The sequence below is a fragment of the Myxocyprinus asiaticus genome, chromosome 8, assembly GCF_019703515.2.
Source record: "Myxocyprinus asiaticus isolate MX2 ecotype Aquarium Trade chromosome 8, UBuf_Myxa_2, whole genome shotgun sequence".
Classification (NCBI taxonomy): domain Eukaryota; kingdom Metazoa; phylum Chordata; class Actinopteri; order Cypriniformes; family Catostomidae; genus Myxocyprinus; species Myxocyprinus asiaticus.
In genome coordinates this window covers 234,473-262,321 of record NC_059351.1, presented here as the reverse complement: position 1 = coordinate 262,321, position 27,849 = coordinate 234,473, and the positions used below count along the sequence as shown (strand labels likewise).

The following is a 27,849-nucleotide window of genomic DNA, read 5'->3' as shown; positions in this document are numbered from 1 at the left end:
ACGTTTCTTTGCTGCTTGCATTTATTTTGTCAATGTATAGTTTTTTCCCAACTCTGCTTATCGTTTTTCCAGCAGAAGATCTTGGAAAGGCGCAGTTTGCATTTGATTTTCTCAAAAATGATAAATCACGTTCAGTTGATAATGCATGGTCAATGGTAATGCTGTTAAACCCATAAATAACAACATGCGTACACAATACAAAAAAGAAAAAGCCTGCACACTATCGTTTAGCTTGCAAATCTGTAATATCTTAAAGCGTTTCGTTCAAAGACCTTCTTTCAGCATTCTATCAGTTTCTTAAAGATTTTTCCCATTGCAATGGAAGTATTGTATATCACACTGTACATTCTTGGATTTACTCAAGAAGTTTTACCAATGATGCTGGCGATGTGCTCAACCGAACCAGAGAAGGTTAATGGTGATGGATATCCAAACTGAGTATTTTTTACACTAAAGCTTCAAGTCAAACCATTTTTATTGACCTCTTGTTCCTCTGATGACAGCACAAGCATGCAATGACTGTTAGTTCTTCTCTTACTTTTTAGAACAAACATGCGAGTGTTTACTAAATCAATATTTTATGATGTGAATGCACTCCATTAAAAAAATTATGTTAAAAGCTTCCTATTCTCATGTACTAGCGAGTCTGAAGCCTTCCTTATATGATGTTTTCATGGGCATGGATTATGATAATCGTGAAAGAACGTGCACGTGCGCTCTATTTACAAACATTTGGACTTCACTTATACACACGTTTTACTAACAAATCTGGGAAATACGAAGCGTCCATGAATCCGGCAGAAAGTTTTCGGGAAGCTCCATTTTAGACATAAATTACTCCCAATTTTTTCATATATTTACTACATTTTCATGAATGAGACCCATTGTTTGAGCTCACATTTAATAATATTTTATATGTTTTATTTACGTAGAGGCCTTTATTTTTCTCACCAGAATTTTTAAGGAGGCACTGCGCGCTCAGAGAAATCACTACTGGTGAGACAACATAAAATATAGGCTACTGTATATGGGAAAGGTAAACTAATATACAGATGAAAATAGACCATTGAAATTTGACAACTCAATCTGTCAAATATTTGTATTGCAACCTCTGTATGTGACCTGTATAGCTGGCACTTGCATGTCAATGGAAAAAAGACAGAAAATACAATGAACAAAATCAAATAAATAAAACACAGGCCATGTGAGGGAGAAACAAGCCCTGAAAAAAATTAAAATAAAACATTATCGGAAGATTTATGCATTTCATTTCAAGTAATCTTTAACAAAATAAAAGATTGAGATAAAATAATTATAACAATAAAATATGTAGTTTTTATTGCTAAACATTACACAATTTAATTTGATGGTAGTTTGTTATAAAATGTAAATGTTTAAACTATCCAAACAAAATATTATGTGACAAGCACTAAACGAAACAAAATGAGAGTTTGTAATAAGAATAAGGTCCTCAGGGAGCAGCAGAACAGAAAAGTGTGAAGTGTAGGAAACAATAAACACATAAATAAAAAGGTTTGTAAGAGCATCTGATCTTTACCGATCTTATTTTCTGTTATTCTATTTTATTTTATGGCCATTATTAAATGCATTCATGTCACAACACATTAAATGTATTAAATAATTATATTGATTGTATACAATTAATTAATCGGTTCCTCTGTTTGGCCCTGCTTTTAAAGGGTTAATAATATGACAACAAAATAACACGTTAATCAGGAAGTCTTTGAACAGTTTCTTTAGTTTCGACACAAATTAAACTTATTGAGTAACACTCTCCATATCTTTATATATGTGAACTGATTGCGGTATTAGTAGATATAAACAGAATATAAGCCAAATGAAAAGAGATCGCTGACAGCGCTTTATTTTCGTGTTTGTTGATCTGCGAAAGTGCTGCGTTGAATCAGCACGCTGCTGTGTGTCAGCTGATGCATGATGGAAGGAAACAGGGATGAAGCAGAAAAATGTTTAATCATCGCCACTAAAGCACTTGAACATGGCAATATAGAGAAGGCTCTGAAATTCCTCAACAAAGCAGAACAACTATATCCTACCGAGAAAGCAAAAGGTAAATGATAAATGTCTAATTTTACAAACGGCACATAGCGATGCCAGCTTAAGATAGGTTTCATCTGTTTTAAGTGGTATTTTCAAATATCAGGGGGAAAAAAACTTTAAACGAGTAATGCAGACAGCTAATACACACACACACACACACACACACACACACACACACACACACACACACACAGCAACACAGCTGAGTGTCTGATCAAAAACACATTTTGTCAAAGTGGCATTCTACAGTAAAAGGTAAACAACACCTATAATAGACAACTGATGTTTCCAGAACAATCATGATAGCCAATAAATGTGTGTGTGTGTGTGTGTGTGTGAGTGAGTGAGTGAGTGAGTGAGTGTGTGTGTGTGTGTGTGTGTGTGTGTGTGTGTGTGTGTGTGTGTGTGTGTGAGTGAGTGAGTGAGTGAGTGAGTGAGTGAGTGAGTGTGTGTGTGTGTGTGTGTGTGTGTAGTGAGTGTGTGAGTGTGTGTGTGTGTGTGTGTGTGTGTGTGTGAGTGAGTGAGTGAGTGAGTGTGTGTGTGTGTGTGTGTGAGTGAGTGAGTGAGTGTGTGTGTGTGTGTCTGTCTGTGTGTACAATATACAATATATATAGCTATATACAAGAATGACAACATTTCCATGCTGCTGAGAAGTATATTTAATATAACATCTTTGAAGCAATGTTACTGCTGATGAGAGCTGCAGCAAACAGGTAATCTCATCCTTTCTCTTTCTCTCTCTCACTCTTAACACATACACACACACACACACACACACGCTAACATGTTGCTTCAGTAAATGCTGGAAAGCAGCAAAAGCCTCCGTTACTATTTCTAAAGTGACGTTTTTGAACTAGCAATGGAGGCTTGTGCTGTATCAAATCAAGACCGTAGAAATCCAAAGGAAGAATTTCCACTCAGAAGAGCATTGTAGGGACGAAAACAAACAAAAAAAAGGTCTTGAGATAAAACCCTGACTGATGTCTTAAGGTGTGGTATAAAGTGGAATAATTGAATTATTGAAAAATAATGCTCAGAGTCGTGTGGCGCCATGCGAGGGTCGGACGTGTAAATGGCGAGCTCTGCTAGTTTTATTACTTTTTATGTCATAAACCGGTGAGATTCAATACACTCTGATTCTTAACTGTTCTAGGAAGACTATATGTCAAAGAATTCAAAATCCTCTGGCTCTGGAGACATTAAAAGACACTTATGTGCTCAAGCTGAAGCCCCTGAACAGCAGGCCGCAAGCCCGGGACTCAGTTTGGACAATGCGGTGAAAGAGATTCAGCGTCAACTGTTGAACATGTCGGCTAACTTGGAGGATCTTGCTGTAATATGTCGATCGATCACTGCCATGGAGACAAAATTCACTGAGATGCAAGGTCGCTTCTGCACTGATGTTCCCGGCCAAATTGAGAATAGATGCTAAGCATGGCTGCCATCAGCCGCCGCGATAAGAAAGAAAGATGATTTTCCAGGGGTGGTGGCGGGAGGTGTGGCGCATAAGCTTTTGCTTTACGCAGATTACATTTTATTATTTGTCTCTGACTCTACTAGATCTATGCCTTGCCTCCACAGAATTATTAATTCCTTTTCTAAGTTCTCAAGATACAGAGTGATTTGGTCTAAATCTGAAGCTTTGGCTCTGACAGCGTACTGTCCAGTAACAGCTTTACATCCGGGCGCCTTCCAGTGGCCCAAAGCAGGGCATTAAGTATTTGGATATTTTATTCCCAGCAAATTTGTGTGATTTAATTAGTTAATTTTGACCCTTTAATAAAAAGGTTTGAGCGATGTGGGCAGGTGGGCTTCATTACATTTATCGATGATTGGGAAGGTTAATGTTATTAAAATGAATTGTATTCCAAAATTCAACTACCTGCTACAATCTCTCCCTGTAGATGTCCTCCTCTCTTATTTCAAGCAATTTGATAGCATAGCGAAGTCCTTCATTTGGAATGGTAAACGTTCCAGATTACACTTCAATAAATTACATAGGCCAATTGACAAATGTGGGCTAGGCCTACCCAAGATTTTGTTTTATTATTATGCATTCGGTCTCAGACATTTGGCTCATTGTTCGCTTCCACCTGAGAGAGCTCCTCCCTGGTTTTGTGTTGAACAGGAAGTTCTTGCTCCTATTTCGTCATTGCAAAGCCTTTCTATCAAACTAACCGGAGAAGTTAAATTACACCCCGTTATCTCGCATTTACACTCGGTATGGAAAAAAGTGTCCAGAGTGTTTAATTTGGACAATTATTTAAATGTTGCCTCGAGCATATGGCTGAACCACAAATTCTGTATTAATAAGTCCCCTTTCTTCTGGACAGAGTGGATTGTGAGGGGGGTTAATACACTCGGAGACCTATATGAGAGTGGAGTGCTGAGATCCTTTGAAAATTTGGTTCAACATTTTGGGATTCCCAGATCTCAGTTTTTTAGATATTTACAGCTGTATCACCTGCTCTGTACTATTTTTGGGAGTAGCATACACCCCCCCCTAAAGCGGCAGATACTCTGGGAGTGGTGATTACTGGTTTTGGAAAAGGTCATGAGGCATCAGTGTATTACTCCCTGTTAATTCAGAGTCTGGGGGACGGAGCTTTAACTTCTCTCAAGAGATTATGGGAAAAAGATTTAAACTTGGTATTGGAGGAGGGAGTGTGGGATAGGATTCTAAAAAAATATCTAGTCAAACGTCAAGTCTACATCTAGAGATGCAAGGGTGCATCTGATGCAATTTAAGATTTTACATCGATTCTATTGGACCCCCTCTAGATTGTATAGGCTTGGTCTTAAAGACACACCCACCTGCTGGCGATGCCAATCAGAAGATGGAGACACAACCCATGTTTTTTGGGGATGTGTTAAGATCCAAGAATTTTGGTTGAGTGGACACTCAATTTTCATAAAAATCGTGTATTTTAGTTGATGGGGTGGCTCTGAATATAGGAGATAAATATATAAAAAGCTGGGTCCTAACCAGCGTGATGACTGGCAGACAGATAATCCTCAGGGGATGGAAGTCAACTGATGCGCCCTCATTTCGTGACTAGTGCACCGAGTTTGGTAAAGTAGATTATAAAGAAAAATAATGCTCTGCTGCGTGTCGTGGCCGCATTACTTTCTTAAATTGTGCATTCTTTTTCAATTATTCAATGGTCCATCATCAATTATTCCTCACTTAATGTTTAGTGCTGAGGCACAGTGTTTTAGGAAATATAAATCAAGGTTCAGTTTTCAGTGTTGTGGTACAATGATTGATAAAAAAACAAAACATAAAATACATGTTCCTCCAAATCTATCATACTATATTTTCCGGAAATAAAGTCGCAACCAAATGTAAGTCGTACTTGTTTAAAATTGTGTTCTTTGAAAAAAAAGAAAAAAAAAGGCAAGTCGCACCTGTGTATTGGGATGCCATGATGTGAGTTTTTGACGGTTAGATTAGCGTCTGAAAAAAATCAGGGATATAGGGTCGCTAAGTGCAGCCATACAATTGGAAAACTGATAAATGCACAACAACAAAATAAGAGGTACTGTGTGTATGTATATAAATAAATAAATATATATATACACACACATACTCACAGACCACTTTATTAGGTACACCTGTTCACCTACTCATTCATGCAGTTTATCTAATCAGCCAATCGTGTGGCAGCAGTGCATAAAATCATGCAGATACGGGTCAGGAGCTTCAGTTCATGTTCACATCAACCATCAGAATGGGGAAGAAATGTGATCTCAGTGATTGGAGCGTGGCATGATTGTTGGTGTCAGATGGGCTGGTTTGAGTATTTCTGGGATTTTCACACACAACAGTCTCTAGAATTTACTCAGAATGGTGCCAAAAACAAAAAAAAACATCCAGTGAGCGGCAGTTCTGTGGACAGAAACACCTTGTTGATGAGAGAGGTCAAGGAGAATGGCCAGACTGGTTTAAGCTGATAGAAAGTCTACGATAACTCAGATAACAGCTCTGTACAACTGTAGTGAGATGAATAACATCTCTGAATGCACAACACGTCAAACCTTGAGGTGGATGGGCTACAACAGCAGAAGACCACGTTGGGATCCACTTCTGTCAGCTGAGAACAGGAAACTGATGCTGCAGTGGGCGCAGGCTCACCAAAACTGGACAGTTAAAAATTGAAAACGTCGCCTGGTCTGACAAATCTTGATTTCTGCTGCGACGTGCAGATGGTAGGGTCAGAGTTAGGCTTAAACAACATGAATCCGTAGATGCATCCTGCCTTGTGTCAACGGTTCAGGCTGGATGTGGTGGTTTAATGGTGTGGGGAATGTTTTCTTGGCACACATTAGGCACCTTAATACTATCTGAGCATCGTTTAAATGCCACAGCCTACCTGAGTATTGTTGCTATTATGCATCCCTTTATGACCACGGTCTACCCATCTTCTGATGGCTACTTCCAACAGGATAATGTGCCTTATCACAAAGTACACGTCATCTCAAATAGGTTCCAGGAAAATGAAAATGAGTTCAGTGTGCTCCAGTGGCCTCCACAGTCACCCAGATCTCAATCCAATAGAGCACCTTTGCTATGTGGTGTAACGGGACATTCGCAGCATGAATGTGCAGACGACAAATCTGCACAAACTGCGTGATGCCGTCACGTGTGCGTGGAACAGCATCTCTCAGGAATGTTTTCAGCACCTTGTTAAATCCGTGCCACAAATAATTCAGGCTGTGCTGGGAGCAAAGGGGCTCCTACCCAGTATTAGAGAGGTGTATATAAAAAAGTGGATTACTTTTTAGTTTTCAACCCATTCTTGCTGATGCCTGCAAGATCATTACAGATCATCCTTACAATTTTGACAAAACCTCATCTATGTTAGCCAGCTAGATAAACTTATCACCACAGTAACATTAAATCAACAGAATTCACAACAGCAGTGTTCAGTACATCACATAAATACAAATGGTTAACTTTGCAAGGCATAAAACACATTTACAGGATTAACGAATGTAACATTTAGAGAGAACACAGCACTGACCCGATAGTGACAGTTTCATCAACTGGCCTGAAACTCTCACACTTGCCCCGGACCAGAAGGCCATCCTTAATGTTGAGCCCTGATTTGCTTCATAGAATGCTCTTTATTTTGCTGTCTTGCTTGACACTTAATGTAAAAGTGCAGTTGTCTCAAAATGTGTCGTATCCTGTAATGCTGCTGAATCCTTATATAATTGTGTGTGGCATTGTGGATAGTTCATCTCAAGTAAAAATATTTATTTCAATATTTTTTCCTGTCTGTGCTGTTGTTTAAGGGCACTGTAGGTGACTCTAGGCTGTGTATAAGAGGTTGTCATCAAATGTAACTGGAGGGCTCTCTTTCCTGTGCAGTTCAGTTGATAACAATGCTAAGACTAATGTTATAGATTCAAAGGCCTTAGATTTATTTGTACATCAGAAAAAATAATTGTTGGAAAGCTCCTCCTTTGGCTCAGGAGATTTTTTTTTTTTTAAATAACTGTTTTGTTTATTCATCAGTGGTGTTACAGTGTTTTCCATTGACCTCAGCTCATAATTGTACTCTGTTGGCAGTATTGTTGGAAGCATTGCTGAGGAATGGTTCTTCGGCAGGGAATAGCAGTGCATATTGCCGGAAGCCCGCAAATGGAATGGAGAACGGAACCCAAACCTGTAAAAAAACAAAAAATCCGGACTCAGCATCTGCAGATTCAACTAAAGGATTTACCAAGGAGCAAGCTGAAGGTGTACAAAGGCAAGTTTCTCTTGGTCTTTATTTTTCATTCTCATTACACTGTTAAATTCCTGTCACCTTTTTTATCACGTCATAGCACTCCCCTCTCAAAGCGTTGTGTCATTCACCGTTAGATATTATGTTGGTCTCAGATAATGGCAAAGTGGCTGTAGACTTTTTAAACCTGAAATAAAAATCTCATTTAGCATTATCATTACAAAGGAAGCAAAGATTTTTATTAGAATCTAGGCAAAATATTCTAAACCTTATTAAATAATAATTTGGCATTCTTTTAACACGTGCCACTGTTACAGTAAACCATTTGTGGAATGACATCACGACTAGTCGAATTCAACTCGACTACTGGCCTCGACTAGTTGTCTACTAAAAATCAGTAGTCGTGCAACCCATACTAGGCAGTCAACCAAAATGAGTCTTGCTGCTGCGGTAAGGATAACAAAATTCACAAGTCACATGTGAAACTTGTTTGCAAAATCGCTGGCAGGAAGCACAAAGGGGCAAGTTTTTTTAGCACATTTCTTAAACTCTGCGGGTCCATTGGGCGGGGCCAGATGTGTGTGATAAGTTTACGTTTTTTTTTTTTTTTTGTGGATTTTTTCCCTTTTTCTCACAATTTGGAATGCCCAATTCCCAGTGCGCTCTAAGTCCTCGTGGTGGTGTAGTGTTTCGCCTCCGTCTGGGTGGCGGAGGACGAATCTCAGTTGCCTCCGCGTCTGAGACCGTCAACCCACACATCTTATCACGTGGCTTGTTGAGCGCGTTGCCACGGAGACATAGCGCATGTGGAGGCTTCACGCTATTCTCCGCGGCATCCGCGCTCAACTCTCCACACGCCCCACTGAGGGCGAGAACCACATTATAGTGACCACAAGGAGGTTACCCCATGTGACTCTACCCTCCCTAGCAACCGGGCCAATTTGGTTGCTTTGGAGACCTGACTGGAGTCACTCAGCACACCCTGGGATTCGAACTCCAGGGGTGATAGCCAGCGTCTTTACCACTGAGCTACCCAGACCCCCGTTGATAAGTTAACGTTTTAATTGTAAAATTCCCCGGCTACATAAGTGACTCATATGTGGTACGATTTGTAAGCTTAGAATCTGATCTTTGATGTTGATGTAAATATATAAATGTTTTTCACATAGCACTTAAATAGACAAGTCATATATCAAGTGAAAGCTCTTGTTCAGTGTGACTGTAGTTTATTTTATTGTCCTTATTACCACAGTTTGAATGATTATCAAAAGAATCATGAAGTGAAAAATGATCTCTGTAAGACAACAAAGATAAACATCTCATGTTTGCTCTAATCATTGTTTCTGCAAGCCCCAAGTAGCCACAAACTCCACATCAGCACTTACCTTTAGCTGTCACCACGAGCTGTTTCCTTGTCTGTGAGCTTGCTTTGTTAAATAATCCAGTTTTATATATCAGATGCCCAAAACAAAATTTACAGTCTAGTAGAATAAACATGAGAAAGAAATCATGTCATGCACAAGCAAAAACATTTTTTTTTATATCATCGCAAAGCTGAGATCCACTGGTCCACTCAGAGGTTAAGATATTCAATTAAACAGGCGATTTTGCATGTGATCAAAATAGACCGAATGGTTTGAGTACTTTAGAGTGGCACCTACATTTCAGATCTGTAATGGAAGGTGGTAAATGAAAAAATCTTTTTTTCTAGTACTTGCTGCCATCTAGTGGAATTAAATCATTAAAAATGAGACCATTCAAATAGGCTAGAATAGTGACATTTTGATTTGACAATGAAGATCAAACAATGCAATAAATTAGCTGTAACATGAAAGTTATAACATTATAACATTATTTAATCTTGACTAATTATCATGAAAAGGTGTAAGACTCCAGCTTCAATATTTGACCAGTTTGAAGTTAGAAATGTAAAAGTGACAGTAATTTAGTTATGTGTGTCAGGAGTGCACATCAAACATGATAAATCAAAATGAGAGTTATTGACATCTTTAGAAAGGAATGAGCACATTTCCTGTTCAATCAAGCTGCCGTTTATTTGTCATGACAGTCAGAGCTTCAGTAATCGACGTAGTTTATTTGGGCTTTGAGTTCAGTAGCGTTGCACATTTAGAGAAATATTGATATGTCATGGTGTAAGGTAGCTAAAAGCTAACATAAGTATTTGATCATATTTAGCTTAGCTTTGACTACCTGTAGCTGCTGGCAGACCCCCCCCCCCTTAAAATTAAGCATAACACTAGTATATACGTAACACCTGTGCATACAGCATATTGCAGGTTACTCAGAGTAGCATATGTAATGTTTTGAACATTATCAGAGATGATACAATGCTATGTGTATGTGCAATACAGATATGGAGAATGTGTAACGTTGTTGATTGTGATGTTGAGCAGAGCAACACAGTAAACCAGTTATGAAGTGCATCTTTTATTGCGAGTCCGACAGAACAGAACAGCCAACATTTGAGCCACCGTGTTTTACACCTGCTGTATTTCCTACAAACGTTATTTTATTAATCATGTGGTGAACAACTAGTAACTTGAGGTTAATCAGTATATTCAACTTTTAGAAGTATTAGGCCTGAATGTTCTTGTTGTGGACCTATATAAAGTTATTTTCATGTAAATCATGTGAAATAAAGTTTTTCAGCAGTCCTCTTGTGCTCTAGCTGTAGCAGCGATGTTTCTTCTTGCTGTGTAAATGTCTTTAAATTCTTCATCATTTTCATTGAGATCTTCAGCGAAGTAAATCACACTGATTCTCTCACGAGAAGTGACTCGTGCTCTCTAGCTCCATGTTGCACACGATTGGCTGTTCGCTTCATGTGAACACGCTCATGGACTATTCTTAAACTCAGGATCAAACTCTGACTTGATATAGAATGTTTATAACGAGTGTCTTGATACACTTTACCCTAATAAACCCTGATTGGATTTACAAATTCTGGAATCTTGAATTTGTTCAGCTGTCTTTGTGATGCATGACACTGGATTAAGCTCCTTTATAATAGATATAATTTCTAACAGCATTTCAAGGTGTTAAGAGAGGGGGAATTGAACACCGGGTATCCTTATACATGGATGACCTCTTTATGTTAGTGATCCAGCCCCAAACGCGGCAGTTTTTGTCTCTATCTTAAATGAGTTCTGAACTTTTTCTGGATACAAACTTGACCTCCAGAAAAGCTCATATTTTCCACATAACTCTCTGACATCCTCAATATGGAGGCCATGGAGTGCCAATTAAAAAAGAATGAAGAAATAAATGATAAATCTATTAATTTGAAAATAAAAATGTGAATAAATAAACCAATTTACTGTATAAAAGGACAAATAAATTTACACATTTAAAATAAAATTGTATTTAACAATTGAATTGTGCAATAATAAATAATGTATTTATTTTGTGTTTAAAATGTAATTAAATGTAACAATAAAATACCACATTAATAATTTATTTTTGGGTTATGTATTGATTCTGTTTGTATATGTTTTGCTGTTCTTTGTGTAATATATGAATAAATAAAAAATGTTAATCACAAAAAAAACATTATTTTTAAATGCACGCAAAGCGTATCAGAAGTTAATGGTCACTTGTCACCGCTGCTGTTAAATGCCAGGCACAGCCCTCCTCGAGCGTGCACAGTGGAAGGGAACCATTAACCGTGATGCAGTCAACAGAACGAGCTCACAATTCACACAATTCAAGCAGTAAAGGCATAAAGCTTTGACATTTTACCTCAAACATCTATGACATGTAATGCCATTATCTTTGTCAATTAAATGTAAAAATAATCGAGTCTGATACAATTAAACTGTACACAGTAAAATTCATTAAGAATGGAGAGACCATGCATACAACAACTTTTACCTGGGTTCTTCATCAGTCACAGCTTTACGGGAGAGTGGCAAAGAGAAAGCCATTATTGAAGAAAAAACACACATCTGAAATCTCGGCTAGAGTTTCCCAGAAGGCATGTGGAGACTCTGAAGTCAGCTGGAAGAAGATTCTATGGTCTGATGAGACCAAAATGGAGCTCTTTGTCCATCAAACCAGACGCTATGGCGTGAACCAAACACAGCACATAATCAAAACTACACCATCCCCACCGTGAAGCATGGTGATGGTAGCATCATGCTGTGGGGATGCTCCTCTGCATCAGGTCCTGGGAGGCTTGTAAAGGTAGAGGGTAAAGTGAATGCTGTAAAATACAGGGAAATCCTGGAGGAAAACCTGATGCAGTCTACAAGAGGACTGAGACTTGGGAGAATATTTGTTTTCCAGCAAGACAACGATCCCAAGCATACAGCCAAAGCTACACAATAATGGTTTCAAAACAACAATGTTAATGTTCTGGAGTGGCCGAGTCAGAGTCCAGACCTCAACCCAACTGAGAATCTGTGGATGGACTTTAAAAAGGCTGTGCACTCACGATCCCCACGCAACCTTAAAGAGCTTTAGCAGTTTGACAAATAAGAATGGGGGGAAATTGCAGTGTCCAAGGCTGTAATTGCTGCCAAAGGTGCGTCTACTAAATACTGACTTAAAGGGGGTGAATTCTTATGCAACCAAGTATTTTGTGTTTAATAATTGTAATGAATTTATTTGTTAAAATGAGTTTTCTCTTTAGCATGAAAGAGTCTCTTTCTATTAATCAATATCTAAAAAAAACTGAATATGTTCACTGCAATTCAGTGTTGTAAAACAATAAAACATAAAAACTTTCATGAATACTTATTATAGACACTGTATGTGATAAAAGTAGCAATAATTCATAAAGCACTTTAATGCCAATGCACTGTGTGTGTTTAATGTGCGTATAGCTACTGTTAGTCCATAAACATGATGTGCACAACACAATTAAGAAGCAGACTTTATTTGCAACATTATAAACATTCATATAGAAAGCAGGTTGATGTGAAAAATACATTATATTTGTTATAATGAAGTTATCATTCTTAAGAAACCATTTTAAATGCTTGTCAACAAGTAAAGCATAACAGTAGTTCACCAAAAAGTGTGCTCGCTTGCCTTCTGTCCGCCTTTTCCTGATAATATTTTAATCAAAATTACCATATTTAAAAGGTGGACACAAAATGTCTTAAAAGGAATGTGATATAACTGAAAGTGGATGGTGTGTCCCCGCTTTATAGGAGCGGCTGAGGGAAGGTCAGGCAGCACAGAGAAGCATTTGCTTCAGGAAGGTTTAGGATCCGACGGCCACTACATCCTTGAGATCCGGCGTCTTTTTCCAGCGGCTCCATACCACAAGCACCGGTGGAGAGGGAAGCAAATGGCGGCCATGTGCTTTCAGTCAGAGTCATGGGTCGGGGGGCTCATTCTGTTGACTGCATCACGGTTAACGGCTCCCTTCCACTGTGCACGCTCGAGGAGGGCTCAGTTTTTTACCGAGAACCGTTACACCCCTAATCACCACGGTGTTTAGTGTAAAAGTCTGCTCTCATGTCTGTTCCCTGAGTGCTGTTGAAGTCTTGCACCTTTTTTGTATTTATTTCAGTGCTTGCCTTTCTTTTTACACAACTAGTTTTTTCATTTTATTAATCAGGATGTGACCTCCTGTATAATGGGCAATAAAATGCCCAGAGTTAACAAAAACCTGCTGCAAAGGCAACGCAAATTGTGCTGACTTGCTCTGCGAAGCTTTAAACACTATTATTGGGCTGCTAAAATTCAAAAGATTCTGTTCTGGCTCCACTACCCTCAGATAAGTTGATGTACCCTTGAAGAACAGTCATGCCTACACTCCAGCCTTCAGGCTTTAATATACTTATATATATTATATAATGTACTCAAATTATTAATATAATACAATATATTATTATTTAATATACCTTTTAGCCTTCTCGTTTTTCTTCCAACCCCATTGTTCTTTCTGCCCTTAAAATCTGGAACCAATTCCGTTCCCACTATAAGTTTGTGTCCGCCTCTCTCTTTGGCCCCATTCACAGAAATCACATTTTTTGCCCTTCTACTATCGACTTGGCCTTCCTGAGATGGAGTGAGAGAGATCTTGCCTGTTTTCAGGACTTTTATACTTAAGATACATAGATGATAGTTTTGAAAAACAAAACCTGCAAAGAAAGTACAACCTTTCTAATAAAAGTTTTTTTCAATATCTGCAGATATGGCAATTTCTTAAAACTCACTTTCTGTCCTTCCCTGCCCATGCAACTGTAGCAGCTTGGGAGAAAATCACTTAAAAAAAAAAAAAAAAAAAAAAAAAGCGTAATCTCATTGTTTTTTGATCTAATATTGTCTCTGGAAAGTCATGGCCTAGCTAGAATTCAGTCAAGATGGGAGGAGGAGTTAGGAATGGATGTAGGAGATCATTGGGGGCATGCACTAGAAAAGGTAAATTCATCATCATCCTGTGCACGCTTAGGACTCATTCAGTTTGAAGTATTACACAGAATGCATTTCAGTAAAGCAAAGCTGACTGAGATATACCCAGGGACTGATGCAAGTTGTGATAAGGTGTGCTTACTCCCCCGCTGATCTTACACACACCTTTTGGTCCTGCCCCTGAAACATGTTAGACGGGAGTGTTCAAAATTCTTTCTGAGGTTCTCGGAATCACGATTGAGCCGACTCCTTTAATTGGAATTTTTGGTATTCAAGCAGAAACTTTAACCACATGTCAGTCTGATGTCATGCCGTTTACCTCACTTCTAGCCCGATGTAGAATTTGATTAGGGTGGAAGTCTACTGCACCACCATCTGTAACCCCTTGACCTGAAGATGTTGTGCTTTTTCTCAAATTAGAACAAATCTAAATCACATTAACAGAGTCATTGAAGGCATTTTATTCGAGGTGACAGCCCTTCATTTTCAGTTTTGAAAATTTGACAATTAGATGATATGGAGTAAAGAAACTGCCACTGACTGCTGATATATGCTTATATATATATATCATGCAGGGCACTGAAGGATTATAGGAACTATAAATCATGCAGATACGGGTCAGGAGCTTCAGTTCATGTTCACATCAACCATCAGAATGGGGAAGAAATATGATCTCAGTGATTTGGAGCGTGGCATGATTGTTGGCGTCAGATGGGCTGGTTTGAGTATTTCTGGGATTTTCACACACAACAGTCTCTAGAATTTACTCCGAATGATGCCAAAAACATCCAGTGAGCGGCAGTTCTGTGGACGGAAACACCTTGTTGATGAGAGAGGTCAAGGAGAATGGCCAGACTGGTTCGAACTGACAGCCGCTCTGTACAATTGTGGTGAGAAGAATATAATCTCTGAATGCTATTCTTGTTTTGGCGGCACGAGGGGGACCTACACAATATTAGGCAGTTGGCTGATCGATGTGTGTGTGTAGATATATATTCTGCCCTGGTGGCTGAAGGATCTGCCCAATAGAAATAGGATTTGCTCAGCAAGAACAAAAGTTAGAGGGAACATTGCTCCTGACTAAATGTTTTCAAAAGAATTTTGATATTTCAAATCGTTTAAAAAATATAAGCAAATCAATTGTTTCGGTGGTGCACAATTTTAATGATTGACCAAAGTCCAAATGTAACGAAACCTGGCATACATAGACAACAGGACATGTTGAGGAGACATGCAAGATTTTATGAAATTAGGGGGCGCTTCAACTATTAAAATAAATAAATAAACGCTCATAAATCTGCAACCATTTGATTGTCAAAGTTCAATTTAAATATACATCTTCTTTGGTTCAAGTTCTAACATATCCCATAAATATCGATTCGACAAATCATCAAAAATATCCGCTAGTTGCCAAGCAATTATCAGCAGATAACAACTTGCATTGTGTACGGCCAATCATTATGACATTTGGCATCCACTTATAGGTTGCCAAAATTAGGCTGTATAACAATGTATTTTTTTGAGAATCGGCCACAAGGTGGTGCTATAATAAGCAGTTTCACTTTATTGCTAAAAACCCCAGAACCATATGGGCTAGAATCAAATTTTGTAGCTCTATAAATCCTTCAGTGCCCTCAAATCATATGGTCATGTGGATTTCTGTTGACACCAACGTTTGAAATTTGACACCAAAACTGCTGTGTCCACTGCATGCACAGGATCAAATGTAAAATATGATTATTTTGGTCATCTTCTCTCCATATGTGCTTGGACCTTGATAATCACTGCTTGTGGCCATATTTAAAGTTTGGATTTGGTGTGAGGAAACTGATCCTAGGTCAACATTTACAAACAGTGTTATCCCGGAGCAGCAAACAGATTTCCTTACTGATATTAATACATTTATAAATACACACGTAATGTCTGTGGCCCCTTTTTATGATGATAAACAGTTGTTAGAATAAAAATGTATGCTGCAGTATGCTGTCTTCAGCCGCTCTTCATAATACAGTGGCCGTATCTTATATCTAAATATGATGTATGTACAATGTTGCACTGTATGTGCGAGTCCTGACCCTAGACGCTGGCGTGTTCAGTGTGTGTTTAAGTTGTTTGTATTAAGCTTATAATTGTGATTTGGATTTTAAAATGCGCAGCTGACTTTGCTTGTGCGCTGGGAGTAGAATCACAAAACCAGCGGAACAAAGATCACTGAAGCCGACACCGTAGAGCCCACTGAAACTCTGAAACAAAAACATGACTCAAGAAATGTATTTTCGGCCCTCCCAAAATCATCTGTTCATCTCATTCTACAACATACAGAAGGAAGAAAAAGGAAAGGAGAGGTTCTAGAAGTGGAATTCAGAAGTCCATCTATAACTTTATCTAACATTCGCTCGCTCCATAATAAAATGTCCCGAACTCGCAGTGAAGCAGACCCCACCCAACACTTGAGATGAAATTCCTTGTAAATATCAAGTGCAACAATATTTCACAAAACTACAGATTTTTAACTTTTAGTCAATGTAATGAGTCAAATCAAATAAAGGCTTTTTAATTTTTTACACCAGAAGTTATCAACAGTTTTATAGTTTGTCATTGCTGATTTGGCTCAATATCACTTGCGATGGCTTTTGGTGAGATTTCTTTTCTCACATCAGTTTTCCACTGACAACCTGGCTGTTAGATGGACCTTCTTGAGAAATGAACTCACTAAACCAATGAGCGATCTGTGTTTGTTCAAAGAATGAAACGCTTCTCCCTACTGATCAAGTGTCTTCTGCACTGCCTAATGATACCGCATGAAAGTGCAGGATACGTCTTCCTTTGTTGCACATTCAGATCATGATCTGTAAACATGACGGTGACGGAAAGAAAGAGAAAATATTGTAGGAGTGGGAGGAAGCTGATGGGGGAAAGACTGTTCACTATCTATGCATTCTACAGCAGTTCAAAGTCTTTTATTTGTGACATTTGTGATATACTGAATACCTGAATAACACAAGCATTTATGAAATTCTCTCCATATTTGACTGTTAAACTAAAGCTGTTTCTTTCTTTCTTGATTATGTCTATAGGATAAAGAAGTGTAAGGATTACTATGAGGTACTGGGTATCAGTAAAGATGCCAATGATGAAGAACTGAAAAAGTCCTACAGAAAACTTGCTCTTCAATTCCATCCTGACAAAAACCATGCGCCAGGAGCAACTGAAGCCTTTAAAAGTAATGCCATTTCTGAAACACCATATCGATCCAGTTTTGTTCCAATACATTTTTTAAGATTATATGGATAAAATGCAGAACAATAAAAAAAAAAAAATGAATCTGTACTTGTTCTCCAGAGATTGGAAACGCTTACACAGTGCTTAGTAACCCAGACAAGAGAAAGCAGTATGACATGAGTAAAGGAGAAGAGTCCGGTAGCCCAAGTCATAACGCTCATGGAGGATTTGACTTCCACAGAGGCTTTGAGGCTGATATTACACCTGAAGATCTCTTTAACATGTTCTTTGGAGGCAGCTTTCCTTCATGTAAGTCCTTATGTATACATCAAGTTTATGTGGTTTTATTGTAATTTCCCTCCTGCGTACAGGGGAAGAAACGAAACAAAGTGTCTCCTGAAACCACAGTGCATAACATTTAACATATAACATGTCTTATAAGACTATCACAGGTAGACACATGAATTAGTGCAACACTGAATACAACAGTGAATAAGAAACAACACTGTGCATGATAAATACAGACAATAAATACAAACAGCAGTATGCATACTGAATACAAACAATAAATAATAAATGCAGACAATTCCAATGTCACAGAAAATCAGCAGATGCAGAACACGGATACATATTGTCCGTATTACGTATGATCAGTATACTTTATTTTTAATGTCATTGTCTAGTAAATGTATTAAGTTGTCATTTTGTTATTTTCTCTAGACAAATGAGAAAACGTAATTGAAACAGGAGAAAAATTCATAAACTTCCTTAACCTTGAAGATTGAGAATTGGACATGTAAATTTAGAAATATAAAAGAGACCACAACTTTCCTCTTTGAACCAGCTGAGCACAGGATCCACAATGGTTAAACTGTGTGATGGATTGGTTTGCAGGGTTTCCAGGCTCCTCGGGCAGGAAAGTCTGTGAAAGTAGTATTATTTAAATATAACTAACATAATTATTGAAATAAAATGACTTTTATTTCTCCATAAAATGTTTTATTTCTTTATAAAATACAACCCCAATTCCAAAAAAGTTGGGACAGTATGCAAAATGCAAATAAAAACAAAAAGATGTGAGCTGTCAATCTACTTTGACTTGTATTCAAACAATAATAGTATAAAGACTATATATATATATATATATATTTATAAAAATAAAAAAAATTATATATATATAATTTTTTTTTTCTTTTTTTTTCTGAAATTGATTCCTGCAACACATTCCAAAAAGTTGAACAGGAGAAAATTAGGATTAATCTGAGAAGTTGATCTCCAATCCCTCAGATGTCACTGTCTTAAACCATCATGCGACTGTAATCATGAACATGGGCTCGGGAATACTTCGGTAAACCTTTATCAGTCATCACCATTCGCCGCTGCATCCACAGATGCAAGTTAAGACTTTACTATGCAAAGCAGAAGCCGTACATCAACACTGTCCAGAAGCACCACCAACATTTTAAGTTTCATTAGCTGTAGAAGGAAATATTAGGCGGACGCCTACATGACACCTTTAAGACCCATCAGAAGCCTCCGTCAACTGGTCGGTTTGAACGGTTTGGCAGTGAACAGAAACAACACACAAGCGGTTAACAGGACAGCCCATGGAGGTACAGCCATCACCTATTGCAGTTTTTTTGGGATTCTGCCCCCTTTATAGCAACAAGCGGGTGCTTGGCCACTAAGAAAACCGAATCCTCCATTCATCCACATTTTACTATCAGAACGTTTAATATCACATTGGAGACATTTGTACATTAGATAGTTAATTATTTTTAATAAAAATTGATAATTGCACGAATTCAAACCTGTGAACTGAAATAAGCCTCAGCAGTCGTTATAAAAGTATTTTTAAAATCCTCATCCAGTAATATTAAACGACTGTGATTGGCCCATCCTGGCCAGCACAAGTAACAAGTATCACGTGACCGTGCCACCCTCGCATCGCACTGTTTCGGTAGCGGTCAGGACCTCTGGACAATAATTTACACATGATTAATGATACTGATGAACTTTACCATGGAAATAAAAAACTGTCCGTTCTGCCATCATTTACGCACTCTCAAAAGCAGTATGACTTTTTTTCATCCATTAAACACAAGATTGAGGGAGGAGAGGATCATGTTTGTGACTGTCAAAGCTCCAAAAAACCCTTAAAGTCATCCATAACACTCGTGCCTTAGATTTCAATTCTTCTGAAGCCATATGATATTGTGAGAGGAACAGGCCGACATTAAGTGTTAATGAAGCGGCTTGTTCACATAATCGCTGCGAGCGCACCTGACATCATGAGTGCTTCGGTCTGTCGAGAGCTGCGCACGCAGGACGTGCTGCAGTGTCAGACGAAAGTTTAAACAAGGCAGAAAATAAATAAAGTAAAACAAAGAAGAGCATTCTTATAGGATCTCAGCACACTTTTCATTATTTTTTTGGAATGCAGTCAATTTGATTATTTTATTATTGTAATATAATGCTTAATAATAATAGCAACAATAATAATAATAATAATAATAACAGCTTTTTAATGCTCCTCATTCCAATGGTGAAATGCCCTCATCTCCTCATATGTCCACTAATATCCAGTGTCCAGGGTTACTTTAGGTTTGTTTTGTAATTTGCTGTGGCCAGACATATTTGGAATTACACAAATGAGCAATTAAAGTAAATCTGGAGCACTTTAACTGTAACGCATTCAGCGCACGTTAGCGAACCGCACACCATTTAAAAAGGTTCATGCATGTTCCAAGACAGAACAGAGTGGGGCACAAACGAACTATATGATGTGTGTAAACTTCTGAAGAGAGCGTGATAGATCAGCTGAGGCAAAAATGGACTTCTAAAGAGCTTATCATCCACGGACAATTATGTAATTAACCGTGAGAGGCAGAAATCATGATCAGCGATACAGTCAATGGTGCAGCCCTAATTTTAAAGGTCATATACAAAATATTGTTGACCTGAAAATCTTGACAAATATTTTCTTTGATATATTATGTAAGAGGCCTTCATGATACCATGTATGCTGGAACAAGATTTTGAAAGGTGCTTGAAAAAGTCCTTAAATGTGGTGTTCATTAAAGAGTGCAGGAGTCAGTAAAAGCCATTTAGAAAGGTCCTTCATATGTGGAGCCAAAGAATGTCACTGGTCTTGTTCATTTCCTGGAGCTGAATCTTGGTACCAGTTTGCACATGGTCAGACACTGTGTGCTGATAAATGTGTTATTATAAAACACTGTTTACAATATAATAGATATAAACACCTGTTGTAAAGGGGAAAGGTCTTTATGCATTTGTGAAAGAGAATTGAATGGGAAGTGAATATGTGATGTTGTGTTTCTGCAGCGAGCAACAACACGTTCACTAATGGAAGAACACAATACAGTCATCAGACGGACCAAACCAGAGGAGACAGAGTGGAGGAGAGGGGAGATGTATGTACATAATATATATTAAAACAATATAAATGTAAATGTCATTTTGATTGTGCTGCTGCAGAAATGTCTATTTTCTTAGAGAGTGTGTCAGGACGTTTTCTTGATTAATGTTCATTCTGTCATTTAACGTTGTGAAGTAACACACAGATCATGAGTGATGTTGGTGTGTCTTCTTCAGGGTGGATTCTCCATGTTTATTCAGCTGATGCCGATCGTTGTGCTAGTCCTGGTGTCAATTCTCAGCCAGCTGCTGGTGTCCACAGCACCCTATAGCCTATACTCCAGACCGTATGTCATAATACATCATAATGCACCTTATACTTCATACCATATGTAATAATACCTGATTATACATGCCTCAAACCATCATACAAGCTATACTTCAAATTGTATATAATGACTCCTTTATGATCATTTTTTATTTAATTTTACTTGAATGTAGACAGAATGATTTCCAAAAAACTCTACTCCCCATACACCCCCACCCCCTAGCACTCCCAATCCCCATTGGTCCCCCACCCGTGGTTATCAGCATGTAAAAAGTCCTGATAACACATTCCTCACATCACCTGTACAGCAGACCGTATGTAATATTACTTAATAATATATCCTATATTATTGGTAAATATTAATATATGTACTGTGTCCTTAAACCCTTGAGCCTTCATTTCATTTGACTAAAGGAAGACTGTTGCTGTTGCGTATTAAATTAACTTTTTATTTGGAATTACGTGAATGTGAAAATAAAGCAAACTTTGAACAAGCGTCTTATATTCTGCTGGCTGTGCACAAGAATCCTCCGTTAATATCCTCCCACAATTGTGTAAATTAATTTATGCCAGCTCTCTGTGTGTGCGCTTCTTGCTTCCTTTCTAGTGTGAACGGCTTTAGTTGTCCGATCGTATAACCTCATTTGACCTTTCAGTTTATTTGAAATGTTTTCATTTTTATTGTTGTGGTTGTCATGGACCAGCGGTAATGATGAAAGTTTTTATCCCCTTATAGAAGATGTTACAACATCGGTCTGATGTAATTGTCTGATTCAGTAGAGGAAGTATGAATCTGATTGGAGGGGCGAAACATATGTAAGAAATTGATTGGACTGTGTTGTCCCCATTGTGAAAGCTCATCTCAATGATAATGATTTGACTCGATTTTGCAGCCTTCAGGGACTGTACAATATATTTGTCAAGAAAAGGGGTTATACTTCATAAACACTAAAGTTGGAGTCTAACAGTATTCTAAAAAACACAACTAGCACAAATTATCAGATTGTTATTTATCACAAATGTTACGCTTTTTCGACTGTTTAATGGATGTAATCTCTGCTCATTCACATCCAGGTCCACAGGACAGACTGTTAAGAGACAAACGGAGAACTTGCATGTTGACTATTTTGTCACAAGAGATTTTAAATCAGAATACAAAGGCTCAGCTTTGCAAAAGATCGAGAAGAGTGTGGAGGAAGATTATGTCTCTAATGTGCGCAACAACTGCTGGAAGGAAAGACAGACAAGTATGTGCCATTAGATCATCTTCATCATTGCCAGCTGATTGTTTCATAGGATTTTATTTACACATATCAGCCAATTATACATTGAATATGCTTCAAGGTCTGAATAAAAATGTGTTTGTCAAAGATATGAGAAACCATCGTTTTAAAGAAAATCTGAATGTAAGTTAAAAAAGCTGCTGTATTATCCTGTGCACAGAAACAGACCTGCTGTATGCTGCTAAAGTCTACAGAGATGAGAGACTACGGCAGAGAGCCGAGCTCATGACCATGGACAACTGTAAAGAGCTGGACAGATTAAACAACCTGTACCGTGGAGGATGAACCTGAAACTAATGAACACTTAATTAAGAGACACCATAGATATTTATGTAAATGTTTTGTGTTTGTTTCTACATGATGATAGATGAACAATATATGTAAACTAAAGTTAGATTTCTTTAACAATCTCTACCCTTCCTTGAATATTATTTTCTGCATAGCTCTGTAAATCAACTTACAATATCTCATTTACTTACATCAACACCATCAATTCTGTTAAAGGAAAAGTTAACCTGAAAATGAAAATTCTGTCATTATTTACTCAACGTAATGTTGCTTCAAACCCATATGACTTTCTTCCATGGAGCACAAAAGGTGAGACGTCTTTACAGGGTTTATTTGCCATATAATGAATGTAAATAGTGACTCAAGCTTAAAACAGCATAAACCCACAGTAAATGTAATGGACAATCGAATCATGTCCCAAGTCTTCTGAAACCATACGATCACTCCGTGTGATGAACAGGATAAAACTGAAGTCGTCATTCACTCTCCAATGAAATCATTAATTAATCGCCCAAATCAAACATGGCAGCAATGTCAATAAGATCAAACCTCACTGGTTCTCATTGTGTCTCGACACCAAATGTTATGACACCTTTTTTTTTGTTTGTTTTTTTTTTTGCTGAAATGCTAACATGTTAAAAATAGGGCTGTGAATTGATTAAAACATTTTAACTAGTTAATAAGTTTTCTGTGATTAATTGGGATTAAATGATGGTATGTGATACATTTCAATAAACATTCACCATAAATATATTTACTTTAACCAATTTCTTGCAGCAAAGTATAGTCACATTTATTTAAATTATTTAAATATGAACATGTTAAAATGTTCAGGTTAATTTGACACATTTGTATAGGTATTAATCTTTGATACATGTATAGGGATACATGCTATAAAATCAGTGGACATGCTGTAATTATAATTTGGGCGAAATCTTCTGCTGTTTCCAGTGGTCTTATTTTAATAATAGGATCAAATGGGCAGATTCAATTCATATCAAAGTTTATTGGCAAGAGAAACTTAAAGGGATAGTTCACCCAAAAATGAAAATTCTGTCATCATTTACTCACCCTCATGCCATCCCAGATGTGTATGACTTTTGGACCGTCAAAGTGCTGGCACCTGTTTACTTGCATTATATTGATCTTCTAAAAATCTTCATTTGTGTTCTGCAGAAGAAAGAAAGTCACACACATCTGGGATGGCATGAGGGTGAGTAAATGATGAGAGAATTTTCATTTTGGGGCGAACTATTGCTTTATCAAAATTACAAGTAAGAGGCATAAAAAATGGCACAGCTGATTATACCCATGGCGACCCGGCTGAGTGGCGGCGCGGTACTGGAGTCTATGTTAGTGTTTAAAACAGTTAACTCGAACTGCTCTGACCGATTCAGTGAGTGAGAGACCTAATACGGTGGCCATCTGGTGCACAACACCAAAAACAAAAACAAAACAAAAATTAAGCCACAAACCTCACACATCTTGAAACTGAAGTTTTTATGCTGGTTATGTGTTGAATGTATATTTTACATATTGCGGGCATGTTCAAACTTGAGTGTGCACTGCTTCCGGTATAAACCACTTCCAGTTCTTTTAGCAGTATAAAGACTAAATGATGCAGCTTTGTATCGCAGCCTGGCAATATATGTCATCGTATAACTAGAATTCATTATTATCGGCATGAACCCATTGGTTCAGAATGCATATAGTTTTACAGTTTACTACACTCTGCGGTCGTGAACTGCTACAGTGTCATCACACACCACCGCCATTATAACTGTTACAATATAGTTGAGCCAATAGATTCTGATCTTGAGCTAGTGTGAGCTGCACAACTATAGAAGCAGAGTGAGATGAGCACAGCTACGTGAATAGATGTTGTACTGCTGGACCTGAAATAACGAACATTGTTGTCAAACAGCTGCTAAAATTTGATTGGTCGATGGCGGCCATGTTTTTCAAGATATGCGACTGTCCTAATAGATCATGGCACATTGAACAAAGACACTACATGCAAAATTTACAGTCGATAGGACCAACGGTTGCATAGTTAGAGCCATTTTTATATTTGTCTTTGGTTTAGCGCCACCAAGTGGCCGAGGTGCGCAGTGTTTTTATGTGTCCTCAGATTGACCTCCTACATAATTGCCTCAATTTTGGTGATAATATGTCATTCCATTCAAGAGTTCTAAACCTTTTAGTATAATTTGCCATGCCCTCTAAGTATGTTTTGTCGTATCTTTGCGACGATTAATCAAAGTTACAACTTTTTTGATAATTATTGCTACTGGGACTCCAGAGAATCTTTCAGAACTGGTTTGGTTTCAATCGGGTGAACCGCCTAGGACTAGTGCAAAAATTTTATTTTGAAAACAATCCAAAATTGCGCAAATTGATTCGACATGATGCTTGTGAACGACGGCCACAAGCCTCATTGCTTTTGCTTTAATTTGAACATGCAGCACGCTTATGTCACGCGAGAGGCAGCGTGAACTGATTCCCCTCATGGCGTATTGGAGAGCAACCGGAAATTATTATAGTGGAAAGGACATAAATATTGATTGGTTTCTCAACCAAAGCGAGCGTATTGCTTTAGAAGACATACATTAAACCACTGGAGTCTTATGGATTACTTTTATGCTGCATTTATGTGCTTTTTGAGCTTCAAGGTTCTGGTCACCATTCACTTGCATTGTATGGAGCTCTAAATCTTCATTTGTGTTCTGCAGAAGAAAGAAAGTCAAACACATCTGGGATGGCATGAGGGTGAGTAAATAATGAGAGAATTTACATTTTTGCGTGAACTATTCCTTTAATAATAATAATCCTAACAAGAACAACAGTGTTTCAGCACTTCCTGCTTGAACCTCTAATAATATACCACAACAGATTACGAATAACAAAGCACATAACCTACAGTTTTGAACTGTATAGCGTTTCTGGTTATTACATGTAGCCCAAAACTCCAAAACATGTATTGAGACAAATATTTTACAAATAATGTGGTCACAATACTGACTCCCAACCTTATTCATGTAATGAAAAATTGCAGTTGTTATTAAAATATTTTACAATATTTCAATTGATAATTATTCTGTTAACTTTTTTAGTTTTTATTGCCAGGAGAATATAACATATTACACAATAATATATATATATAAATTAATTCATTCACATTTAATAAACCTGAACTGGGGAAACAAAAAATCAATGGGGGTGTAATTTTAACCAAAAATAAATAAAAAACATTTCAACAAATAAATCTGTTTGTTACTTTAATATTTTAAGTACTTAAACTTAACTTGTTCCCACTGCCCGACAGAATTGGACATCATGAATATTAATGGCTGTATTTCATCACCTCTTTGCATAACAGACATAATGGTGGTCTGTTTTGACAGAAGACACTTGTAAGTTTGTTGCCCAGATGTCAGAATTTATTAAAGTCATAAAGAAAAACAGTTATAAAAGCTAAAATCTAATTAATCTTAAAATTATTTTCATAAAATATTTTAATGAAAATATTCATGAAACATACAGTATATGAACCAAGCGTCACAGGAACCAGAAACGCCTTCATTGACATGCAGCCTGTAAGTTAAGGGATATGTACACAGACTCACTCATTTCACTCTTAGATTTATCAATATCCTGAAAATAATGCATTGTATGTTCAGTATGCCGTTGTTCAGCTGTTTCTAACTTCTTTTTTGGCTCAGAGCGATGAATGAGAAAGAACATCTCAGTGAGTATGCCGGGGCCTTTAGTCTTCAGAAGGAAATACAGTAACACTACAATATGGTCCAAACCTATTTGCTAACATTATTAAACGCATTCCTTGACCCATGTGCAGAGAGTTCATGCTCAACTCATGTACACCTGCTGTGTAAATGAGAAAATGATCATTTTTTGTGTGAACAGCTTTAACAACTGTGTTAACATTAGTTAATATATTATGAGCTAACAATGACAACTTTCATGAATTAACATTAACCCAACATTTCTTCATTGTTATACTTCAATGTTCTTAACTGATGTTAATGAATACAATCTTATTGTAAAGTGTTGCTGAAAATATTAAATACTTTAGAAGCAGCAGCAGTAAGTCATGAGTACAAGCTCCTAAACATATGTACATTAAGAGTCTTCATGCATAGATGCAGTCATTTCTGTTTTTCATACACACTGATGCTTTCAGCGAAGTTTCAACACAATATATTGAGAGGCACAGTGGACATTTGCTTCAAAGTGTTCAACATCTTAAATATTAATTACCCCAAATAGTACATTTTAATTACAGACTGATAACTTTATTCAAACATACAATATATTTCTATCTTTTGATTATTATTGTAGTGTGTGTCTCTCTCTCTGTTTGTGTGGTAAAGTGGTTTAAATTTTCAACCCAATTTGGGAAATGTTTAACTAATAGTTGAGTAAAAACAACAACAACAACAACATGCTGCAATAACTTCAGTAAAGTCACTGATGACAACAGTTGGGATAGTCATTGAGGAAGCGTGCTGATGTTTCTGATGTAAAGACAAATTTACTTTCAGGTTTTATTGCATATATATGTATATATATTGTATTTTGTTTCCTTGCACCCATGTTTGTCTCTTTTGGTCCATGTAAGTAGGTATTTTATGATTTTTTTTAAACAGCTTGTTTACAAATTTATTGCAGTTGAAATGTAAATAAATCTGTAACACTGAAAAATGAACAAATATTTTGAATTTGTTTTGAGACACTTATTGTCCACATTTTTTAGCTTTGTATATTTAAATATTAATTAAAATATTACTTGAACTGTTTCCCTACAAGATAAATATTGCTTTTAACTATATTACTTATGGATCCATGTTGAAAACATTTGAAGTCTAATATGGCAAACTACATTTTGTTGAGTTCAAAATACTCAAAAAGCTGATGTAAATAGTTGCCTCAGTTTTTTTTGTAAAACCAGTCAAATATATATATTTTTTACAGTGTGTTTAAAAATAGAAAATATGGGCTAGCCTATTGGCATAGAGGCTTAATTTGTTTGAATATGCTGTCTAATGATGCTGGCTCATAACATCAGTGTATACTGTATAATTATTGCACCCCTCAGAGGTTTAGAGCTGCTAATGATTAATCCAGACACTGACTG

The 27,849-nt window shown here is 37.3% G+C and overlaps 1 protein-coding gene across 1 annotated transcript; it reads left to right on the top strand.

The window, feature by feature from the left end:
• The first annotated feature begins 1,915 nt into the window (after nt 1–1,915).
• dnajb14 (DnaJ heat shock protein family (Hsp40) member B14) lies at nt 1,916–25,960 on the top strand. The gene is made up of 8 exons (XM_051705056.1): nt 1,916–2,089; nt 7,655–7,835; nt 17,273–17,418; nt 17,538–17,726; nt 20,763–20,851; nt 21,033–21,142; nt 22,198–22,370; nt 22,567–25,960. The coding sequence occupies exons 1-8, from the start codon at nt 1,954–1,956 to the stop codon at nt 22,689–22,691; spliced, it is 1,149 nt and encodes a 382-aa protein (XP_051561016.1). The 5' UTR covers nt 1,916–1,953; the 3' UTR covers nt 22,692–25,960.
• Nucleotides 25,961–27,849: the final 1,889 nt, after the last annotated feature.